At 42.2% G+C, this 22001-nt stretch overlaps 2 protein-coding genes across 2 annotated transcripts; both read right to left on the bottom strand.

Moving 5' to 3' along the window:
* Window positions 1-511: 511 nt before the first annotated feature.
* Window positions 512-14887, bottom strand: mxd1 (MAX dimerization protein 1). The gene is made up of 6 exons (XM_056290345.1): window positions 14822-14887; window positions 14040-14139; window positions 8569-8598; window positions 3393-3507; window positions 2171-2330; window positions 512-1720 (listed from the first exon to the last, which is right to left on the bottom strand). The coding sequence occupies exons 1-6, from the start codon at window positions 14877-14879 to the stop codon at window positions 1524-1526; spliced, it is 660 nt and encodes a 219-aa protein (XP_056146320.1). The 5' UTR covers window positions 14880-14887; the 3' UTR covers window positions 512-1523.
* A 1743-nt stretch (window positions 14888-16630) lies between these two features.
* Window positions 16631-21508, bottom strand: snrnp27 (small nuclear ribonucleoprotein 27 (U4/U6.U5)). Its single transcript, XM_056275535.1, has 6 exons — window positions 21333-21508; window positions 20715-20841; window positions 20194-20300; window positions 19463-19542; window positions 18531-18595; window positions 16631-17198 (listed from the first exon to the last, which is right to left on the bottom strand). The coding sequence occupies exons 1-6, from the start codon at window positions 21367-21369 to the stop codon at window positions 17144-17146; spliced, it is 471 nt and encodes a 156-aa protein (XP_056131510.1). The 5' UTR covers window positions 21370-21508; the 3' UTR covers window positions 16631-17143.
* Window positions 21509-22001: the final 493 nt, after the last annotated feature.

Genomic DNA, 22001 nt, shown 5'->3' with positions numbered 1-22001 from the left:
GTGCATTGTGTCTGAAAAGCCAAAGCCACTCAGCCCTCTCTTTCCAGCTTCGACCTACTACATATCAAACTGTACTCCCCCTTCACAAAACTACAGGCAGGGACCTCCCCTCCAAAAAAAAAAAATTTTCTCTATCTCGTCTGCCTGTCCGCACTACATAGTGGAATGTGCTCAAGTCTACTGACTGCTTTCAGTTATGTGGGCTCTTTCTTCCCTGGCTCGTATCAAGCGAGCAGGGCTGGAAGCTTATTTGCAAATGCACCGGCCAGTGCTGAAATCCCCCAGCATCTGGCCGATGGCTGGAGTAACTCTCCTGTCTTGCTAATGACCCCCGTTCACTGCTGGGTCAAACCGTGACCAACACCATGCACACGTGATAAAAAGATGCTTTAAAAATGCCACCGTCATCAGAGAGAGGCAGAAAACATCCAACCCCACCCCATACCCTTCACAATCTCATGCTGCACAAGTTTTTTTGTTTTTTTTTTCCTTTTCTTTCTGTTATGTTTTCCCCAGGACAATTATGAATGGCAGGTGTAGACGTTAAAAGCACAGAGAACGCAAGGACCATTAGCGTGAAGGCTCTCACACACCACGCCTGGGAATTAGGGGACGTATTGCTGCCAACCCCAACAAATAACATTTTCCACCAACAATTAAATTTAGTCTCCTACAAGGCTTCAGACGGATAACCAACTGACTTTTGTTCAACGCTTATGACATTTTCATCCCATAATGGATGTAGTCACAGCCTTAAGTTTGTAGGAGACAATGTTTGAGAAAAGGGTGACAGTTTTGTTTAAAAATTTGATTTAGTGCACCAAATTGTGCACAGATGGTCATCTGGTCAGCAGGGCAAAAGAAGTCCTGTGTCTAGGTCATCGTTGTGTGGTCTGTCTCACTGGACAACTAGAAGCTGGAGGGGTGTATGCATGCAACTGTGCTTGTGTGTGTGTGTGTGTGTTAAAGAAGGGGATGAAATCTCAAAAGTGCTTACTGTAGCTCTTGGGGCCTAGAAAAAGAGGCAGTGGGGTATAGTGTGGTAACATTCTCAAGCTGAAAGTTGTGTTTTTGATGGACGGAGGAAGGTAGAGGGGAGGGAGGACAGGATGTTGGTCAGCATAACAGAGATGGAGTGTCTACTGAATCCCGCTCATTTGATTGGAGCAGAACAGAATTGGTGATGTCTGGAGACTGTCCCTACTTCCTGGTTGGCTGACGGAGTGGACGGCTGGATGCATGGGTGTGGGTGGTTTTCTTTGAGGTGTTGAAAGTTTGAGTGGAAGTCGATGTGAGGTGGGGCAGAAAGGAGCGAAGGCTGGTTGACGGTAAGGCCTCAGAGCCTCGATCAGTCCTATTGGAGGTGGGGGTGGACTGAGTTTCGACTGACAGTAAAAGTGGTTGCGGGTGGGAGGGACCAGGAAGTAGTTCTATAAACAGGACGGGGTAGATTGGATTTAGGGGAGTCGGGTGGTGGTGGGGTTGGGTCAGTAGACGGGAGTTGGGCCAGAGACAGTGCTTCTTCATAGGCTGCAGCCCAGGTGCTTGGCCCTCTCCAGACTGTCCTGCAGGTGTCGCAGGCTGGCGCTGGAGTAGCCTTCATCACTACAGCTGCTCCGCAGGCTACCCCGCTCGTCCCCTGAGTCGCTGACGCTGCTGGTGCTCCACTCCAGGTCCCCCAGCAGGTAGTCTGTCCCCTCCACGTCCACCTCCAGGTCTTCTGTAGGCACACAAGGACATATCCACATACAGGCTTTTAAAACAAATCTGTCACATGCCAAATCTTGTGTAGCTCTAGAAATTGGGTACCCTGATGGAGAAGGACCAAAAAAAAGCTTTGTTTACACTTGCAGAATGAGAGAGGAGGAAATGTGAGATGGAAAAAGTACAGGGACCAGTAAAATGGAAGAACAGTGTCATGTACACTCATTTCAGTATTGAACTGGGTCCCCTTTTGAACACTCAAATGTCTCAAGGAGTATAAACCCTTCAAAAGCTAACGCCTAATCCCTCATCTACGTCTCCCCTTCATAAGTAAAGAAGATCTAACAGGGAAATCTGTGACTTCCATAGTTGACATAGATCTACTTTGTCAGTCAATTTAAATGGGGAACTAGTATTTTGTCCTCTCGGTGTGTGTGGCTGTGTGTGAACAGAGTGCGAGGCTCACCTTGGTCAGAGTCGGACTTATCGGAGGAGAGGTTAGAACCCGTGCTGTCCATGCGTATCCTCTCCACCCCCAGCTGCTCCAGGCGCCTCCTCAGGTGCCTCTGCTCCCTCTGCAGCTGCTCCATGGTGTGCTGCGCTCTCCTGTCACTCTCCTCCAATTTCTACACCATGCGTTGAAGATATAATGAGCAAAAACCAAAACACAGACTCAGTAACATCATGGCCACCTGTGACATATATGCCAGAATGTATAGTCACCGCTGTGTGTCCAATGGAGCAGAAAGCGCTAGCTGTATTTTGGGATCTGACCTCTCTTTAGTGCCTTGAACTGCGAGTGTTGCTCCTCTCTTTGAGGTTCAAACAAATTTTGACTCACATTAAGGCGGACGGCTCATTATTGTTACCTGAAGAGGCAACCTCAAAGATTTCCAATCTCCATTAGATTAATATCTCTTGCTATAGTCAACTATCTTTCATGCTTCTCTCTGGTTGTTGCACCAGAGAGGAAGTTCCACCGTATCCTCTCTGGTGGACCAAACCCTGCTGATTGAAGTAAAATGCACGAGTTCCTATACGCAGCTTGCAATTTTTTTGTGGTTAGTGTTCAGTTTTTTTTTCTTAACTGCAAAAACTTTCAGAAGCAAGGCTTTCATGAATTGGAGTGAGTTGAATCATTATTGTTTTGCCACAGATGGTGATAGATAGCAACCAAAGGGACATATGAAAAAGGTCCACCGACAAATAAGGAGGAAGGAGAAGCAGGACCTGACAGGAAATAGACATGCTTGCTACTTTGTCATTGCAGAGAGGAGAAAGATAAAAAATAAATGAAAATTAAACAATCGATAATTCACGATAATGACAAAAAAATAAAAATTTGGTTTATGCACAACACTCACAAGCCCTAACTTCCAGCACAAGCGCTGGCATTGTTTCTCTGACAGAGGTCTCCACTGGACACACAGCTTTAACACATCTTTTGTTTGTTTGTTTTTTTTAACCAAAGTTGCAAAAAATATTGTACAGCGTATCACCACCATTACAGCTTGGCTGTGTATTCATGTGAGTGCTCATATGTGGCTCATCTAGACTGTTTATGGCCGTAACCAAGACAAACTACAATCAATGACAGCACTTATCCTTTACAGTGGTCAACAAATTGCCCTCTGTGCACTGATTAGGCTGGCACACATACACACCAACACACGTGTACACACACACACCTTGATGTGCTCTTTGGCCTTCATCAGCAGGCTGAGGGTGGTGTGCCTGTTGGCATCTGGTCCCAAGGGTACAAGGGATTTCAATCGCTCTAAACACAGCCGTAAGTGCGCTCGTCTGTAGGAAGAAGGGAAGGGAGACGAATACAGAGAGAAAGTGTCACACATAATCAGACTCTCTCTTCACACACTTCACAGATTTTTTTTTTTTTTGCTTAAAGTCCTTGCTTTTAATTGAAGCCAACACAAGCCCTGCTCTATTTTGACATAAGCTTGCATCATGTGCGCAAGGGTGGACAAAACCACACAAACCCCACATGAAGAACAGACTTTAACAGAGGTGAATAACAGCTACAAAGGCAGCTGTACAGGGCTGTTGCAATTAGCTGAGGGCAAAATAGCAGTATATATGTATTATTATTATTATTATTATTATGATTATTAAGTATATATATTAAAGACATATGACAATCAGCACTTTAAAATGTGAGTTCTTACAGCCACATTAGGCAACCAACAGAGCTCCAGAGGCCACATAATCAGTGCCTATATCAGGTTGTAGGTTCACTAATCACAAAATCTAAGTTGTTTAAATATGGTGCAAGGATCATTCAGGACAATCACGTCAACAAATGCCAAACATGGTAAAACTGGTTTCAGGCAGAAGAGGAAGAGTGGTCACATGTCAAAGCCCAAGGACAGAGACAAGACAGTTAAGAGGACAGCTGATCAGCAACACTAAATGAAGGACTGTCAAATGAGTAAAGAAACGAATCAACATCCTCAACTACTAACTCAAATAAAACCGGACACCGAGATCCTCACAAAGCTGGATATCATGGCAGGGCCGACTCTGATACCACTGTGATCCAAGGCTGACAAAGACCAACAGCATGCAACATGAGAGAAGCAAAACCTGGACTCCGAAGCAATTTGGTCTTATGAGTCACCCATTACCCTCATTCCTACACAGAGATGGGCTGACATTTGAAGAATGCAAAAAAAAAAATCCCTTTCAACCCAACATGCTTGGTGCCAGCTGTTACACACGGGTGGTAGATCTGTAATGTTAAGAGAAGGCGTTTTGTTGGAGACAATAGGTCCATCGTTTGAGATCTGCATGGTCCTTTGACAACCAAAGACTATGACAACATCCAAAAAAAGCTAGTGCGCCACATATGCGAGCACTATTTACTCATAGTATTCTCATATTCCAGAATGCTCCATACACAGGCTTGATATATTCAAGAAGAGGTATCCCAAACACCCGAACAAAGTCAACACATCTGACTTTGTTCTGGTGCTTACCATGACCTATCCCGAGACCAGATGAAAAACACTGAACCTTTGTAGGAGGGCCCGAAGCAAAGTTTATTATAGCAGATCTCCACTTTCTTCATCTGTCAAACAACTCAAGGCTTTCTGGATGGTGAAGTTCTCAGGAAGAATATAGCTGGTATGAGGGAAAAGAAAGAACGACTGCTTTTTTAGTTACTTATTAGTCGACTATTGGTAGGTTTTTGTATTATCTGTTGCCTAAGAAAAAGATGTGTCAACTAATGAGGTAAATATTGTATTCTACCATGATGCAGCCCAATTTGGAGTAATTTACAAAACTGTCCCAAGATGTTCTATATATTGTAATTTTGGGATGCCGTGGACCATACTGTGCAAAGCTTTATAATTTGATGATGCATATTTCCCCAAACATTTCCCCCCCCCTTGGGGACAAAAAGGAATAAAAAAAGAAAAACATCTCCAAATATTCAGTGAAACTGTCTCAGAATAACATCAAATCTAAAATTTGGCTTTTTATGGAAAATACTTTTCTGCATTCTCGTTTACATTTCCCTTTCATGCGTCCGTATGGCCCTGCTTCATTTCGTCCTGTTTGTCTGTCTCTTGGCTCTACACTGGCAGTTGTGGCAGCTGTACGGGTGTGGTGGGTGTTGGTGACCACATGACCCCTCTGGTTACACAACACACACCTCCAGCCCCAGACTGGAGCGGGTGTGCATGTGTGTGTATGCTTGTGTGGGTGTGTGTACACGTCAGACTCTTCCGTACAGGACGAGTGTAAAAAAAAAAAAGGAAGGAAAAAAAAGCTGCTGTAGTGCTGTAGCTCAAGGCTGGATGAGCTGTTCTTTTTTTATTCTGCATGGCCAGTAACCCTGGCCATGCAGAAAGCAATCCAACATTTGTGTGTACAAGTTATTCAAATTGGCAGCGGGGACAACAGGGAGAACCATGTGGCCAGCTACAGAGGGGTGGCAAGCAGCCGTGCATGCACAATGCATATGCGTGCATGTGCATCCTCTAAACACCCCCCCCCACACACACACACACACACCTCCCCCCACCTCTCAAAAACACAAACACCTGCCTCAAATGCAGCCCACACAAGCATATACAAAGCAGTATTCAAAGACTGGCACCAGGTGCCTTCTTCTCAGCTGACTCAGTCTAAAGGGCAAGCAGACTGCCATTATATAATAGGAAAATGCCCTTCCCTAGTTGTTCTGACATAAGGGATCAGCAAGGCTGACTAATATTTGTTAAACAATGTCAACTAGGAGAACATGCATGCAATAGTACTAGCTCTCCCTGGCCACATGGAGTCCATCGTATCCACTCAGTCAGAGAGACGGCGTTATTTGAGCAACAGGTTATTCTGGCCTACTGTGGTTATGGTGCAGTGTGTCAATGGGTGAGTATGTATGCATGCTTGTGTGTCTGTGCATTATCACACTGTCAAGAATCAGCCCAAGGCCACAACATTTTTTTTTTGACCGCCCGTGTCCCAATTTCCACTCAATTCCTGGAAAGCGAAGCAAGGAATTAAAAGCACAGGACTGGTCCAACTGCACCTGACTGGAGCAGCGTTGCACTTTTTAGATTTTACTCAGGTGAATGTGAGATTGGCAACATGGGGGGGGGGGGGGGGTTTAGCCGATCACAGACTACAGGGTAGCTCCCTGCAACCAAAATGGTCTTTCTCACACTGCCGTCCCAGCTGCTAAAAGCTACTTCAAGTTCAATGTGGTGCACTGTGGCCTGCCATCAGTATAATTGCCCTTTGAACCCTTTGAACCCCTGAGTAATTGCCCCTGACCAGCTGGGGCAACCTCGCACGCAAGAGTGGCTGCAGTAATATTACATACACACAAACACATACTACATATGTAAACTAACACATACACTCACTTGCTCTGTGTATGACAACAGGGTAGCCATACAGAGGCGAACACAAAACAACCATACGTTGTTGTGTTTGTATATAGATGTAACACTGATGCAAGATTATCTCAGCCCCTTCCAGATATATATTAGGGTATGGGCCCCATTGTTCTCCTCTAGCTTCCTAGCAATGGGTTGAAATGAGTAATTCATCATCGAATGCTGACAAGCTTTTTATCATTAAGGTACTGGTTGGAGAAACTGGCCACAGGCTATGAATGTACTCACATGCAGACAGAAAGACTAAGACTCTAATGTTGACTGCTGGTGGGTGATTTTATTAGGCATAGGGTGCACCCCCCCCCCTCCCCAACCCCACCCCACGGCTAAGACATGCTTGAGTCCAAGCGTGCACACACACACACACACACACACACACGGTCCTATATTCCAGGCAGAGGCCTCGGTGCCATATATTATTCAGGCTGCAGGCGGTCTGACTGGGTGTCTAGTGGGCAGCCGATTCGGATCTACTAGCACAGACAGGAGAAAGGCTCTGGGAGGCACACCAAAAAGATAGCAAGGAAGACGAGAATATTCCAGGGCTGTAGGCGTGGGCCATTTTCCCCAAAGGTACATGCATTTATTCAGAGCACAAGATAACGTATGCAGGCCCTCCAGGCCACCTAACGAAGACTACCAATACATTATGTAAACGGGCAAACAAGTACCAATGTCTGATCTTTTTCTTTTTTTTTAAATTGGAGCGTAATTCCAAATATCTGCTTATGCGCATCATATTTTCCCTGCTTTAATAATTCCTTATGTGAAGCTCATCCATTGCCTACAATTCGGTCTGGATGCATGCTCAGCAATCCCGCAGCAGAATTCCACAGAACCTGAATCAGTTCATTCTGGACACGCGGTTTAGCTAGGTTTCTGATCTGCACAATGATACAGTGAGATTGTTAATGAGCTTTTATTTCAGGGGAAGGTTCACCAAGTAATCGCGGTGTGAAGTTATAATTGCGGTGGTGTTTGCAAATTCCACAGACCAATATGAGATGAAACACTTTCAAGTGCAGTTATGTTAGCATCTTTCTAATGCCTGACCAAAAAAAAAAAAAGAACAGATGAATCTGGGTCTTAGGTACTGATGTTGTAGTATCTACTGGTAAAGGTCTTTCAAAAGCTTTGTCTGCTATATCTGCTTTTTAACCACAACAGCTTTGCTTCTTTTTTTCTTTTTCTTTTTTAAACTCGCCACTACCTGCCGTCTTCTTTCGAATTTGGCTGCTACGCTACGCACCGTTTCATTTTTATTCAGGAAAATTATAAAAAAGCTACAAAAACGTTCAAGACCTGAATATTTGTAGCTTGCCTATTGTCAGTACAACTTAAACGTTTGCAAGTAAATCTTTATAACTTTGGAAACACACACATGTGCAGACACACACACACACACACTTATGTGATTCAGATCGCACAATTTGGCAGGTATTTAAATAAAGGCAGTTAACTTTCTTGACTACTCATCTTACATTCAAGAGCAACATAACCCCTTTAAATTTGACAGAAACCATGCTTATCAATATTTAGCACTTAAAAATCATTATTGTTTCATATGACAGTTTGTGATAAAATTTTCTTGTTGTCTCACTCAATGCAAATTGGGATTTTAATGCCAAAGATTTAAAAAAAAATCAAATCTATCTACAACCTGACCTTAACTCATTCTGCCAGATAACTTGTCACTACATCAGCCACAGTTCACCAGGTGTACACATTCTCCACAACTTTGCCCCTCTGCCTGTGTTTTACATCTCTTCCACCCGATTCACCGAGAGTTATGTGGCGAGAGCGGGGGGGGGGGGGGTTTCAATGGTGCGAGCTGGTATTCTGAGGAACTGAAGAAGGGCACCCACCCACATACAGTACATGTACACTCGCTGCAACACACAGTCACACTCAAGCATGCAGAAGATGAGACATTTCGCATTACCTGTTCTTTTCCATTTCGTTGTGTGTAGACCTGCGGAGACATAAAAGACAGTTATTAGAAAACTTCAACACACATAATAACATAGCGGTGCTTGATTGATCTGTGAGAACCCCCCCCCCCCATCACCACCACCACCATCTTTTTTTTCCATCACTGCAGTCCAAAGCCACATTGCAGGAGAGCAAGAGCGAGAGCGAGAGCGAGAGCGAGAGAGAGAGAGAGAGAGAGAGAGAGAGAGAGAGAGAGAGAGAGAGAGAGAGAGAGAGCGCGAGCGCTGTAAGAGGGGTTTATGAGCTGTCAAAATGCCCTTCAATAAAATGGTAAGGTAAAGGAAAAAGGCTGGAATATTCCAATGCCCAAAGCCTGTTCTAGGAAGAAGCCAAAGCTTCCCACACACACCCCATACAGACACATGGTGAGGAGCCTAAAGGGGTAAACTCTGAAACAGTAACCAGGGACAGGAGCACTGGAAGTTGACTGTGTGCCCCCACACATCGCCCGATCATGCACTCTGTATGTCGGACTGAACGGAGGAGAGGAAGGAGCAGGAGGACGAAGAAAGAATGAGAGAGAGATATTGGGGGGGGGGGGGCAGAGATGGAGAGAGTGAGAGAGAAAGAGCATAACAAAGAACTAGACAAGGCACTAGTAGCACCAAGAGAAAATGAGAGCGAGACAGAGAGAAAAGGAAAGAGAAATGGACAAAGCACTAGTAAGTTAGAAACCGATAGCCGCCCTGAGTCCTGCATTGCAATGTAGGGCTGCATCATCTTCACAAATACAAACAGACATGAAGACAGACAGCTAGACATACAGAGACAGACAGACACACACACAAAGGGATACACGTGGGGACAGAGACATATGCATGTGTCAGAGTCAAAGGCATCCCAGAAACTAGGTCACGTCTAGTTTTTTTGGATGGACTGACAGGTTGACCTGTGTGAAATGGGGTAATTAAAGAGGAAAGAGGGGCCGAAGGGTCAGGGGAGGCTGAAGTTCCCCCAGCTATCCTAAACCCACCCCCACCTCCCCCTGAACTCCGAACCCCGCCAAGGACGACCCCCTCTTTCCCAGAATAGTTCTGCCATCCCACCGCTGTCATCAACCTAACCCGCATAGAGTCAAACACAAACACACACACACACGCACGTACGCGCACACACACATGCACACGTCCTGTTTCTTCTTAGTTGTGTGGCCAGATTGAGTACCTTTACCAAAGTGCTACGGACATCCCTGCTTTTCTGTCTTCAGTCCCAATCTTTCACAGGGTTAGGGTTAGTAAGATTCTTACTCCCGGTACATGTGAGGCGAGGTAAAAGGACCTGTAAATATACACCATTTCCCCTGTGCGCTTTGGTGTTGGGTGTCTCTGTGGGTACACTCTCAGTCTCACCCCCCCCCCAAAAAAAAAACAGGGACACATTCCTCTGCTGGGGTAGACAGCCACCGGTGACATAACACTGCTGGCAAGGAAATGATCCAGTAATGTAGGGCTACTTGACCAGCTCCCATACCATCTTCTACCTGCTGCCCTACATGTTGACCCATTTAGCTGCCTAATCCACATTGTCACCTGGGACAGTAGTAGACTAAACATGGGCTGAAATGTAATCACTAACACACCGGGCAAGGGTATTCTCTTGTTGCATAATAATTGATAATGAGCATTTCCATATTGACAGACATTGAAAAATGCCGAGTGATGAGCCTTTTTTTCTCAGGGTTTAGTGAACTCGTCTGGGGCACTGTCCCATGTTGTAGGGCACCATTTTGATGGTAGTGAACTGGACCGCCTGCACGATACCCAATTGAATCAGGTAGCAACCGTTTTTTATGCCTCTGAGAAATATGTAGTGGGGAGAAAATGTAACTTGCCCATCTACTACCTATTTTACCACACACTGCATTGTCATGTAGAACAGAGATCATGCCGCCTAAACAAACAAAAAAAACTTGCTAGCCACTGCAAAAACTGTATAAGAATTTGTCTAGTGGCTGATATACGCATTTGCCTGATTGCTGGTGGTAATTTCCTTGGGAGATTAGATTACAGGTGTTGTCAACAGTTTACCATCTAGGCTACTGTATATTACGTAAGCGATTCCAAGATGCAGTATTTCCTCCACCTTGGTCTATGAGGGCTCAAAGACATTCGCAATGTAGACATCACTGGATCACATCATACTTTATGTTTTCCATGTTTGTCGGAAGCTTAGCTCGAGACAAGAAAACCACATTAGGCTGGAAACAACAACACAGGCGGATGAGCTTTGGAAGGCTACATTTCCCTGCACAGCACGCATGGCAAGATCACTGTATGGTTTCTATAGTGCGCTCTACTAGCCTACGCTGTGTGTGTGTTTGTATGTGTTTGAGTGGGTGTGTGTAGGGTGGGGGAGGATAGCTCCATCTATATAATGGAGGAGCTAGTGCTCTCCACTGCCACCGCCTGCCAAGAGTGAGAGATAGACAGGGAGGAGGTGTAGAAAAAAAGTGAGACAGGAAGAGAGAGAGAGAGCGAGAGAGAGAGAGGGAAAGAGAGAAATATAGGCAGAGAGAATGAGAGAGGAGGAGGGAGAAGCCACCAGAACTGACACACACCAGAAAACATGGTGGTTCCCTTCCCCCCACTACGCACACATCCATACCATAGGGAAACAACAGGAACTGGAGGGCTGGCTCTAGTGCTGGATGTATAGACGAGGGTGAAGGACTTCAAACAGGGGCTCCCTGCCCTACATTTTATAAAGGATTGCCCGCAACAAAAACCCTATAATGCCTTTCATTAACGACAAGCTCTTTCAGGCCAAATTATTCCCTTCTCGAAAGGGGCCAAATCATTTCGCTTATCCGCTTGCTAATGTTTTTGCTCTTGATATTAGATGCTACACACACATATCAGCATCTCTAACACATTCTCTTTACCATTGCACTTTATCACCTCTTGTTTCACCTGTATAAGTCAATCCTTGTGTATATATCGGAAGATTTTTGCGTTGTCATGTTGTTATTCTATGGTAAGTACACAGAAAGCCATGAAACCTGAGTCAAATTCCATGTAGTGCAAACCTACATGGCCAATAAACTTTATTCTGATTCTGATGTTCGTCAGTAAACACCAGCACATATCCAATCTACAAGGTTTTACAGAAGGAAAACTAATGTTATGCATGGCTGTAAGGGCATTTTGTAAGGGCAGTCCCTTACAAAACAATATGTAAAAGCTGATGGAGCAGTCCATCGTCACATGGTGGAAGATATGGTACTGTAGGAAATGTGATTCAGTGATACAAACCATGGTATGAGTAGATCATAAATAGATGAATTGTTCTCAGTGGTAACTTGGGGTGTCTGCTAAATGAAGTTCAAATGAATGGCAGGAACATCATTAGCAAATTATTATGGCTACTTTATTAACACCAAAATCCTGGTATTTCCCCAGGGGTCAACTTCCAGGGAATTTTTGATAAAACAATCTTTAACACCAAGTCCAATAAAAATGCATATTTCCATTCTGTCAGCTAAATATTCCTCCCTGTTTCACTACAATGTAGCTTCAGTGTGTAGCATCTAATATCAAGAGCAAAAAGCAGATCCATGTTATGCAGATATTGACAACATACAAAAAAACTGAGTCAACAATATGGAGGCGATAGGACACAGTGGGGGATGATGTAACTAAATTGGAGGGATTTGCATGGTGTGTGTAAAAGGTTTTTTTTTTTTTTTTTTAATCGACAATCCCAAGATTTGTAACCCAGAAAAATACCAGGATTTTGGTGTGAAAGAGGCTTATGTGACGAAAGGCTTTATTGTACTCACTATGTATGGAGGGTCTAAAAATCAGAATAAACCTTACTGGCCAAGAGTGCTCATGCATACAAAGAATTTGACTCTGGTTTACAGCAGCTTCTAGTACTTGCATATACCACTCACACAAAAAAAAAAAAAAAAAGAAATAAATAAATGGAATAATAAATAGAGCATGTAAATTAAACCAAATTAAGCATCTGAAGACATGCTCTCCGCTAAAGAAACTAATCTATGCAGACGTAACATGCATTCTTACTGAACATGAGGTAAAACAAAAAATAGAGTAACCATTTATTTTATCCAAGACACTATGCATTTGTCACTCTACACCATAAACGTTAGAAAGCCAAACAGAAGGATGACAGGCAAAACCAAATAACTGAATAACACTGGACTCTCTTAACCAAGCAATCATAGATGCATATATGTTGGTACAAGTCACCTCGTTCACCCCTTCAAGTATTAATATCCGCAGCTATAAAGTTACAGCACTGCCATTCAGACATCTTGACACAGCTCAGGTAGGTGGCTAGGTAACTTTTCCTCTAAGTTGTGTTCAAGTTATTTGAATAGCACTATAGTTGTCTCAGTGCGTTATTGTGAATTTATTAAGTGTAGCTGTATTTTAGCGTGCGTGTGTTTGTGTCAAGACCTGTTCCTCACTGCGGTCTCTTCTACAGCCACCTAGGACTGACGCTTTCTGTCACGGTAAATGGCCATTCACTTCAAATCACACTGATGATTACAGCTGTCACTCACTCTACAAAGAATGCTGCAGGAAGTCAAAATGCAATCCTTGCCTGATGAATGCACCACAAAGGGTGTTTTCCACAAAAGGTATTTTACTGCTGGGTTGGAGTTCAAAATTTAAACCAAATCTGTACACAAGGTTGTAGTGCTAAGCAGTAAAAGTGCAGAATTGGCATATACACTCATCTTCCACTCAAAAGATATATTTCTAAGCACTGGATTTTTAGATCAGTGAGCAGAATGTGGGGTGCATTTTTTTCTGCATCATGCTTTTATTTGTGTTAGACTGTCACTTTAATTTACACATACAACTGTCTGCAGCTATCATACTATAAAAGGGTGAGCACTTTCAAATGCATATATGCAAGAGAGAATGGTGGTAGTGCTAGCCAGCTAGCTATACCCCAAACAAGTGGGTAGAGTGTGTATCCCTTTTTGAAATTGCTGTTAAAAGGTTGCCTGTCCAGGGATGCATTATGGACTCACAAGTTGGGTGGAGCAATTTGAGAAACCTCATTTTTGGGCAGTAACCTGATGCATTTAATGGGTGCCATTTCCAAACAATTTTCATTTGCCTCCATCTCAATTTTAGCATTCCAGTCTTACATTACCATGAATTGGAAACTACAAGTCAACAGGTAACAGCTCTCTGAGCAGAGCATTCTGAAAATGCATAACAAACTAACATAAGAATGGAATGGTTAAATCAAAAATGTCTATGGCAGCTAATCAAAATCTTTGATCTGTAAAACAGATTGCCATCACACTTTAATATGCATGAATGGAAGACAATGGATTAACTCTGCACTCAGTGGGGACATTCAAATAGGTATGATGAGTTCAATGTTACAGAATAAAAAAGTCATTTTGTCTGGGCACAAATAATACTGTCAGACCTTTACCTGCTACTTGTATTTTTCTTGCTTTTGCTTTTCCGTTTCAAGCTGTCCCTCTCTTTACTGTTGGTGAATGGTAACATGGAGGCATAGCCGTGCTCTGCTTCTGCAATCAGAATAAAAGCACGTTGGTCACATGTACTGCATTTGACTCATCTGGGGATACAAAACAATACAGCTATGCAAAAAAAAAGAAGAAAAAAAAGAACTAGATCAGGAATAGCAGAGAACTAATATTGTTATTAGAATTAACATATAATTATTGAAAAGCAATTACTATGGAGTGCTAACATGCAATGGATGGATTCCAAACAATGTTAATACAGTATATTTCCCTGTCAGCTTTGGCAATGATGTCATCTTGAACTGGAGTAAACCCCACTGGCCAAACCACAACAGAGGAAGGGAGTGGGGAAAGCTATGTCCTGCATGAACAACCCTCAACAAAAACAACATCCTTCTGTACATTTTGATTGCATATTGCAGATAATTTTCTTTATCCCAACATTTAATTGTAAGTGTACACACTCGTAGATATAACCCACGAGTGTTTACATATAGATTAACCCCTACTGGTGGAGACAATGTGCTGTGCTGTGCTGTATTGTTGTGCAAAATCTTTACCAGCTTCAATATATGCCCCGGTTACTAAATGAAAAAATAGTCAGGAACTGGAGTCTATACAGTCTTTAATGGCAGGTTTACGCAGTAGCCCGATTAGAAGAAGGATGCAGTGGCATTATTGCAAGAATAAAATGTGCTATGGCTAAAACGCAGTCATACTGTACCTCTTTCCCTGCGATCAAGGTACTCGGCTGCTTCGATTAACATTCCGATCGCCGCCATTTTCAACAATAACACTAATAATAAAAAAACAATCCGATGAGGGATTCCGTGGCTGTGCACGTCTTGCTTCTCTTGCCAGTACTGGTGTTGCCTTGTATTCAGGTAGCTTGCTTTTTTCCCTGAGTGATTTGCAACTGAAGTAGGCAAGACTAGCGTAAAACGGATATTCAGCTTTCAAATCGACCGAGTTGATAGGTATTACAACTTAAAATCTGTGATACAGGACCGGTCAGACTGACGGAATAATAAGAGCTGGCTTATTCACCAACAAGGGTTAAAATGTGACTAACGAGGATTTAAAATGGCCAGTCAAGGCTCGCACGGACACCTCTTCAATAACTAAATCCGGTTTACGTTACCTCTTTATAGAAACAAGCCAGGGTAACAAACTTGCACTGTTTACTCGGTAAATCCTCGAAAATACAGTTTGCTGCCAGAAAGAGAAAAAAACCAAAACGCTTTTAAAATATTACATAAAAGAGATGCTCGTCTTTTGGTCTGCTTATGGTTCTAGATAGCTCGATCATGTGTCGTAAAGAAACCAGCTCGTCAAAGTTAAGTTCACGTTTAAAATGCTGGGTAAGTTCACAGGCTCCTCTGGTTGTGATATTAGAGAGAGAAAAATGCTAATGCTAGTTCTCTTAAACTTCCACCGTCGACGTCCTCCAGCCTTATCGATTAAGAGCTTTCTGGCTGTATAAATTTGTGCTGGCTTGAGGCTGGTCAAGGCGAGATATGTGACGAGCTGGAGAAGCAGAGAGCAGCTGACATCAACAGCGAGCGTTGTTCAAACCGCTTCCAAAATAGTGGCTTGTTGATCTGAACGACAGCTAGGCTTTGCCATGTGTACTGTGATGTGATTGGTTACTGGAAATAACAAACGGAATTTCTATTGGACGTGTTCGTAGTCAATCATCCCTGTAGTCTAGAGCCTGTTTGCAACTGATTGACTAGTCCGGCCATTTTGGTTCCGAGAGATTCTGTTGCTTTTGTTTTGAATTTGTATGTACAACATACAGAGGAATTCGTTTTATCAAAATACAAAAAATACAATCATCTGGGAATAGAGATGACACAGGATTGTAAGGAAAATTTGAAGAAGTAAACATTGTATCAGGGAAATCAACATCAGTAAAGATTAATTAGAAGAGACGATAAAAACGATAAAAATAAGAGGAACTGTTATGAAGTGAAGCGATTTAGTAGGCACAGTTTGAGTGGAGTTAAAACTGCTCCTTTTGATTGATGAGTTTAACGCTGGAAATCCATTTTGAATATGTTAAATGAAGCGGGGTTCCAGGAGATACTCGCAACAGTATATGATATGAGTCACACTGGACTCGGTTTCCTTTCCAGTATACGGGCGTAACGTCATTGGTTGCTCGCAAGTGAAATAGGGCTACTGATTGGCTGGTTTTGTCCCATCAGTCACGACTGGTACCACCCCTGTTTTGACAGGAAACACGCCTCCATTGCCATGCTGCTTCGCGGTGTATTGCTGTAATTGGCCTGCGTCATGTTGTTTGTCTTATTTCGAGCTCTCAGATTGGCCGAATTCACATGTTGTTTTACCATTGGTGCGTCTTACGCCTCCAATGAGATACCCATTACTTGAAAGCCATTTTACCAAAAATATAAAATATAACTGCTTGAAAACCATTTCACAAAACTAAAGATGTCATTTTTATCCAATGTATTGGATTCATAATCTGTGTTTCTGTCCATGAAAAATCAATTCGACCAAACGACGTTCACATCTTTATTAATTCTTAAATGATTAACTGGTATTCAGTCATACTTTTCTACTCATACTTGCAAAGCCATATGTTCTTAGAGCACATGGTATTTAATAATACTTAACAATATAGGTCATTTTGACTGTGGTCTGTAAAATGTAATAAAAGTAAAGCATATGACAAAAGAAGGTGCAAAAACAATACTGTCAGTGCTATTTCTTTTTTAAAAAGAAATTATGGAAGCTACACAATTCTAAAGCATTTTATTTCAATGAAAACACCTTACAAACCAATAAACAGATCCATGCATTATGTCTACATAAAATCCTTGATCCTTACTCAGCCGTGGACAGCTAAACACATATTTACACTTTTGAGTTCTTCCAGAAAGGTACATACACGATGTTTTCAATGCACAAAACCACCGGAAAAATAACAGGAAAAAATGAGTGTCACTAAAGCAGTCACTGTTGTGAAGAAGTAATCAAAGGAATACTTCTTGCTTATCTGGTCGAGATATTTCAACATCTAAGCAATGAAGTCCAGCGGTCTGTTGAATCCACCTTTTCTATTCATGTACTGCCTAAGGAGAAAATAAATATATTAATAAAAAAATAGAAAAAACATTACATCACTGTTACCCTTGCAACAGTTGCACATTACATCATCGACTACCAATGGGAAAGCAAAGATCTGTGCATAGAAACACCTGCAGAGGTTATTGGCTGCAATAACAGCAGATGAAGTTGGGAGAGCTCACCGTCACAATGGACAGCACAGTTCATGTTTTACCAATAATACTGGTCATCAACACTTAACGTATGTCTAACAACTTAAAATCAATCACAGAAAATATTTGAAATCAGGTTTTAGGAAAGTTTTCTAAACCTGTAGTCTATACTCAGCATTTTTTTCAAAATTCAGATGGCTTACATAAGCAGCTCTCGAAAATCATTTTTTCTTAAAACTGAAGCTCATTCACGATTAGCTTTTATTGATTCATTTTCATTTGTCTCTGTCATACATATCAGCTAGTGGAACCACAAGTTACATTCATGAGCGACTACTACTACTTTCGGCTGCTCCCGTTAGGGGTTGCCACAGTGGATCATCCATTTCTGTTTCTTCCTGTCCTCTGCATCTTCCTCTGTCACACCAGCCACCTGTATGGTCTCCCTCACCACATCCATAAACCTCCTCTTTGGCCTTCCTCTTTTCCTCTTCCCCGGCAGCTCCATATTCAGCATCCTTCTCCCAACATACCCAGCATCTCTCTTCCACACATGTGGAAGAGAGCCAAGCCATCTCAATCTTGCCTCTTGCTTTGTCTCCAAACTGTCCAACCTGAGCTGTCCCTCTAATATAATCATTCCTAATCCTGTCCTTCTTCATCACTCCCAATGAAAATCTTAGCATCTTCAACTCTGTCACCTCCAGCTCTGCCTCCTGCCTTTTCATCAGTACCACTGTCTCCAAACCATATAATATAGCTGGTCTCACAACCATCTTGTAAACCTTCCCTTTAACTCTTGCTGGTACCCTTCTGTCACAAAACACTCCTGACACTCTTCTCCACCCTGCCTGCCCCCTCTTCTTCACCTCCCCCTGTTACTTTGGACAGTTGACCCCAAGTATTTAAACTCATATGCCTTCATCACCTCTACTCCTTTCATCATCACCATTCCACTGTCCTCCCTCTCATTCACACATAGGTGTTCCGTCTGAATTTGAATTGTTTCAACTTTGGAAAGAAATTCAGAGCTGACATCATTAGACCTATCCATAGAAAACAATAAAATGCAGAAAGCACCCTTTTAAAGGGTCTCCGGTGAACACCCAAGGCCTTATTGGCTTGGACACACTAACAGTAGTGCTTCGTATCTATGCACAGTGTGTCTTTGTTTCCTCAACTTACCTGTATTTTCTCTTCTGGGACACATTGATAGCATGTGCATTGACTGAGCCATCAGTTTTCCTCCCCTGTTAAGACACAGCCATTGCAATTACAAAACGTATTTTGTTGGAAAAAGTAAGCAAAGTTGACTAATTAATGGCAACAACCATCGCTTAACCTTAAAATCGATTTGCGGACCAAAGATACAGCAGGTTTAAAAAAGTCATGATTCCATTATAATACACTTAAATGAAAGATTGTTGATTAGTAGTCAATATTTTTAAAGAATGGATAAAAAGGACTAAGAGTGAAACTTAAAGACCAAAGTAACTGACTGCATCAGAGAACATGGATCAAAAAAAAAAAGATAGAAGATACACGTCGTGTACAGGTCTTCCTCCACATGAAATGGGTTGACATAAAATTTCATAACACTACTGAAATGTATGCATTCCTTTACAGGTCCCATGAAACAACAGATAGAGCATCACAAACTTCTGCAATTTGAGATATATCTGAATGAAACAGAATGGTCAGGTGGGATTTTTTGAGGGGAGGGAGTTTGATTTGACAGCCAATAATGGCTAGGCATTTTTAGAAGAATGTGAACATCAATATGCTATTGGCTTGTTTCAATTTGGTGGTAGAAGAGCCCTCATCTTCTCTTAATCTTGCTCCCATTCACTGGACATTTTTGTTAGTGTACACCCACAAGTGCAGGATAACACTGATAAAAGATTATTGCATTCGTCAGGAAAAGAAAAACGTCTTTTTTTTATTTCAAGAACATAGTGTGACATAGATGTAAATTAAGTGCAGATACAAGAGGTAACAAGAATGAAAAACATTGGTAACTTCATGAGACCTTTAAGTTAGCCGTCTAAAGCAATGCACTTGCACCATTGGCCCCACCTTGTGGCTGGATTTACAATGTACAATGCTTATGCGCTCACCTTAGTGGTATCAAAAGAACTGAATCCCATTAGTTTCATCATTTCAATCTCCTCCTCCGTTTTGCCTTGCATATCTTCCTCTGAAAATAAAGCATCGTTTCAGATTCAATTACACCCTGAAGAAAGCAGTTAACATTTTCTACTGGATTTATTGTTCTATCTAAAAACTGACATGGAAAAGATGTCATAAATTAATCTAATCCTTCTAAAAACTTAAATATATTGCATCAAAGTATGTGTGCATCAGTAACAGCACATGTATCATGTATCAGGCAACAATAAATGATCAGAATTGCTTTATACCATGACAAGTAAGTCAGGGGAATTGGCCATTCTAAAAAAAAATGTCCTTAGGTGTGAATGTGTCTGCCCTGTGATAGACTGGCGGCCTGTCCAGGGTGTCTCCCTGCCTGCCGCCCAATGACTGCCGGGATAGGCTCCAGCATCCTGTGACCCCAATTGGGATAAGTGGTTTGGATAATGGATGGATGGATGGGTGGATGGATGGATAGATGCTTTATACCAAAATCTGCTACCAAGAGCAATGTGAACCAGGTCAAAAGGTAAAATATTTCTCACTCTCAATTTTTTTTTCAATTTGCAAAACTATGTTGGTGTAGTACTCTCAATCAATACTTGATGAGGTCAAATTACATCTCCTGGTCTGCGGCTCTTAAAATGAAAATTGTATTCAGTTTCCCTGTGTGCGATACATTGTATTTATCCAATACCTGAGATTTGAATTGACTTTTCTTTGACTTCCTTCCGTTCATCCTCTCGTCTGTCTTTTTGTCTCACAGGAGAGCTGGAAGAGGAGCGGTGGCGTCTAGGGGGAGACCTGTACACCGGACACAGAGATAGCTGCAGAACGCATTATCAAGAATGACGAGGGCCACCACTCCCTGGGTCAAACGTTCTACACCAATACATTTTGCGCTTTGTGTTAGTGTGGTTAGGTACCAGATAAGTACAGATCCCCGCACAGAACAATAACAGAGTTTCAGTGAGAGAAAAGTGTTCAAAATGGATTAAACATTCTAATACTTATCTTAATGGTCATAATGACCGAAATCTAACCCTCTGGTGCTTGAAGCCATTTACAATGAAACGCTGAAAATGATTTGCTAATGCTAGTTGACCCAAGCCTGATCGGTGCAGTCATTCATTAACACAGTTAGCAGACAGAAACACTATTTCCTGTGCCCAACTCCTGTTTGAAAAAGTGAATCAATAGTAAATGATCATATCTCACCTTGAACGTCTCTTGTGAGGAGAACGTGAACGGCTTCTCCGTCTGTCCCTGTCTCGAGAGCGAGACCGTTCCCTCTCCCTTCGCCTTCGCTCGCGCTCTCTGGAGGTGGAGCGGGAACGGCGTCTCTCTTGAGAATGTGATCATTTTAGAATAGACGTTAGTTTTATGTCAGAATTGTGGAGTTACCACAAAATTCCCTTCTTCATTCAAGAATGGAAGTTGGTTGACCTTAACCTAACCATCAAATGCCGCCAACTGCAATAATGTCGTCTTTTAGAAGAGGCAGATGGAGCCAACTGTGCGTTTGCACCGGTATATGCATTATTATAGGGATAATAAAGATTATGTATAGCTAACAGTATTATACAGAACGGCTCGATCTTTTGTGTCTGTACAAGAATCAGTCAATCAGCGAATCAGACTTTATATGGCACGTTTCGTACATTCGTGCGCTCTGCGTTGTGAGCGTTCACATATAAGAGGTAAGTAATGATAAAAGCAAACAAAACGAAAACAAAATTACCAAAGAACCAACAAATCGTCAGCAAAAATAAACGAGACTATACAGTAAGCGAACGCAGAAGACTGGGGCATCCTCGGTGAATTAAAACTTCTAACCTCGTCTTGGCGGAGTCCTGCTCCTACTTCGACCCATTTCAACAGCAAATCAAATATCGTATGTAACCTATATAAGGAAGCAATTTGCGATGAGAAATCCTGTAAATGAGTTTGTTTTTTGTGTATCTGTTACCAGCAGAACTGTAGTTAGCGCTAACAGTAACGCAGTACGGCACTTCCTGTTCACGCCTTGTGGAAAACGTGCAAATTTCCGGTGGCACAGCGCCCCCTACCCAACTGGAGTCAATTTGAAACTTTCAGTACTTCAAACAACAGCAGGGATCCGTCCCTAAATAAACTAGCAGTTTTTAAAGTGAATTATTAAGAACAGGAAATGTCCATTTTCTATTCATTGTTAATAGAGCTGTCTAACACCTATTTGTCCTGCTATTGTCACTGATCAAATAGCCAAAGTTCATGATTTTTAGGTTTGGGGGAATTCGTTTATGGGCAAAACTGGAGCTGTTCAAGTCTCTGAGGGGAAATTTAGATATTTCTGATTTAGAGTGGGTTTTATTTTAAATTTCACATGAATGTAACTTGATAAATGAAGCCTTATAAAGCCAGTTCATACTGTAGTTATGCTGCATCTATCTTGTGAAAGTAGATAAATTACATAAGGGGAATCATGAAGGATCATCTTACATACATAGATAAGCAAGAGACAAA

This window comes from Lampris incognitus, chromosome 1, assembly GCF_029633865.1.
Source record: "Lampris incognitus isolate fLamInc1 chromosome 1, fLamInc1.hap2, whole genome shotgun sequence".
In the NCBI taxonomy this organism is placed as follows: domain Eukaryota; kingdom Metazoa; phylum Chordata; class Actinopteri; order Lampriformes; family Lampridae; genus Lampris; species Lampris incognitus.
Note: the sequence above shows the minus strand (reverse complement) of the source record. Positions and strands in the feature narration are given on the sequence as shown.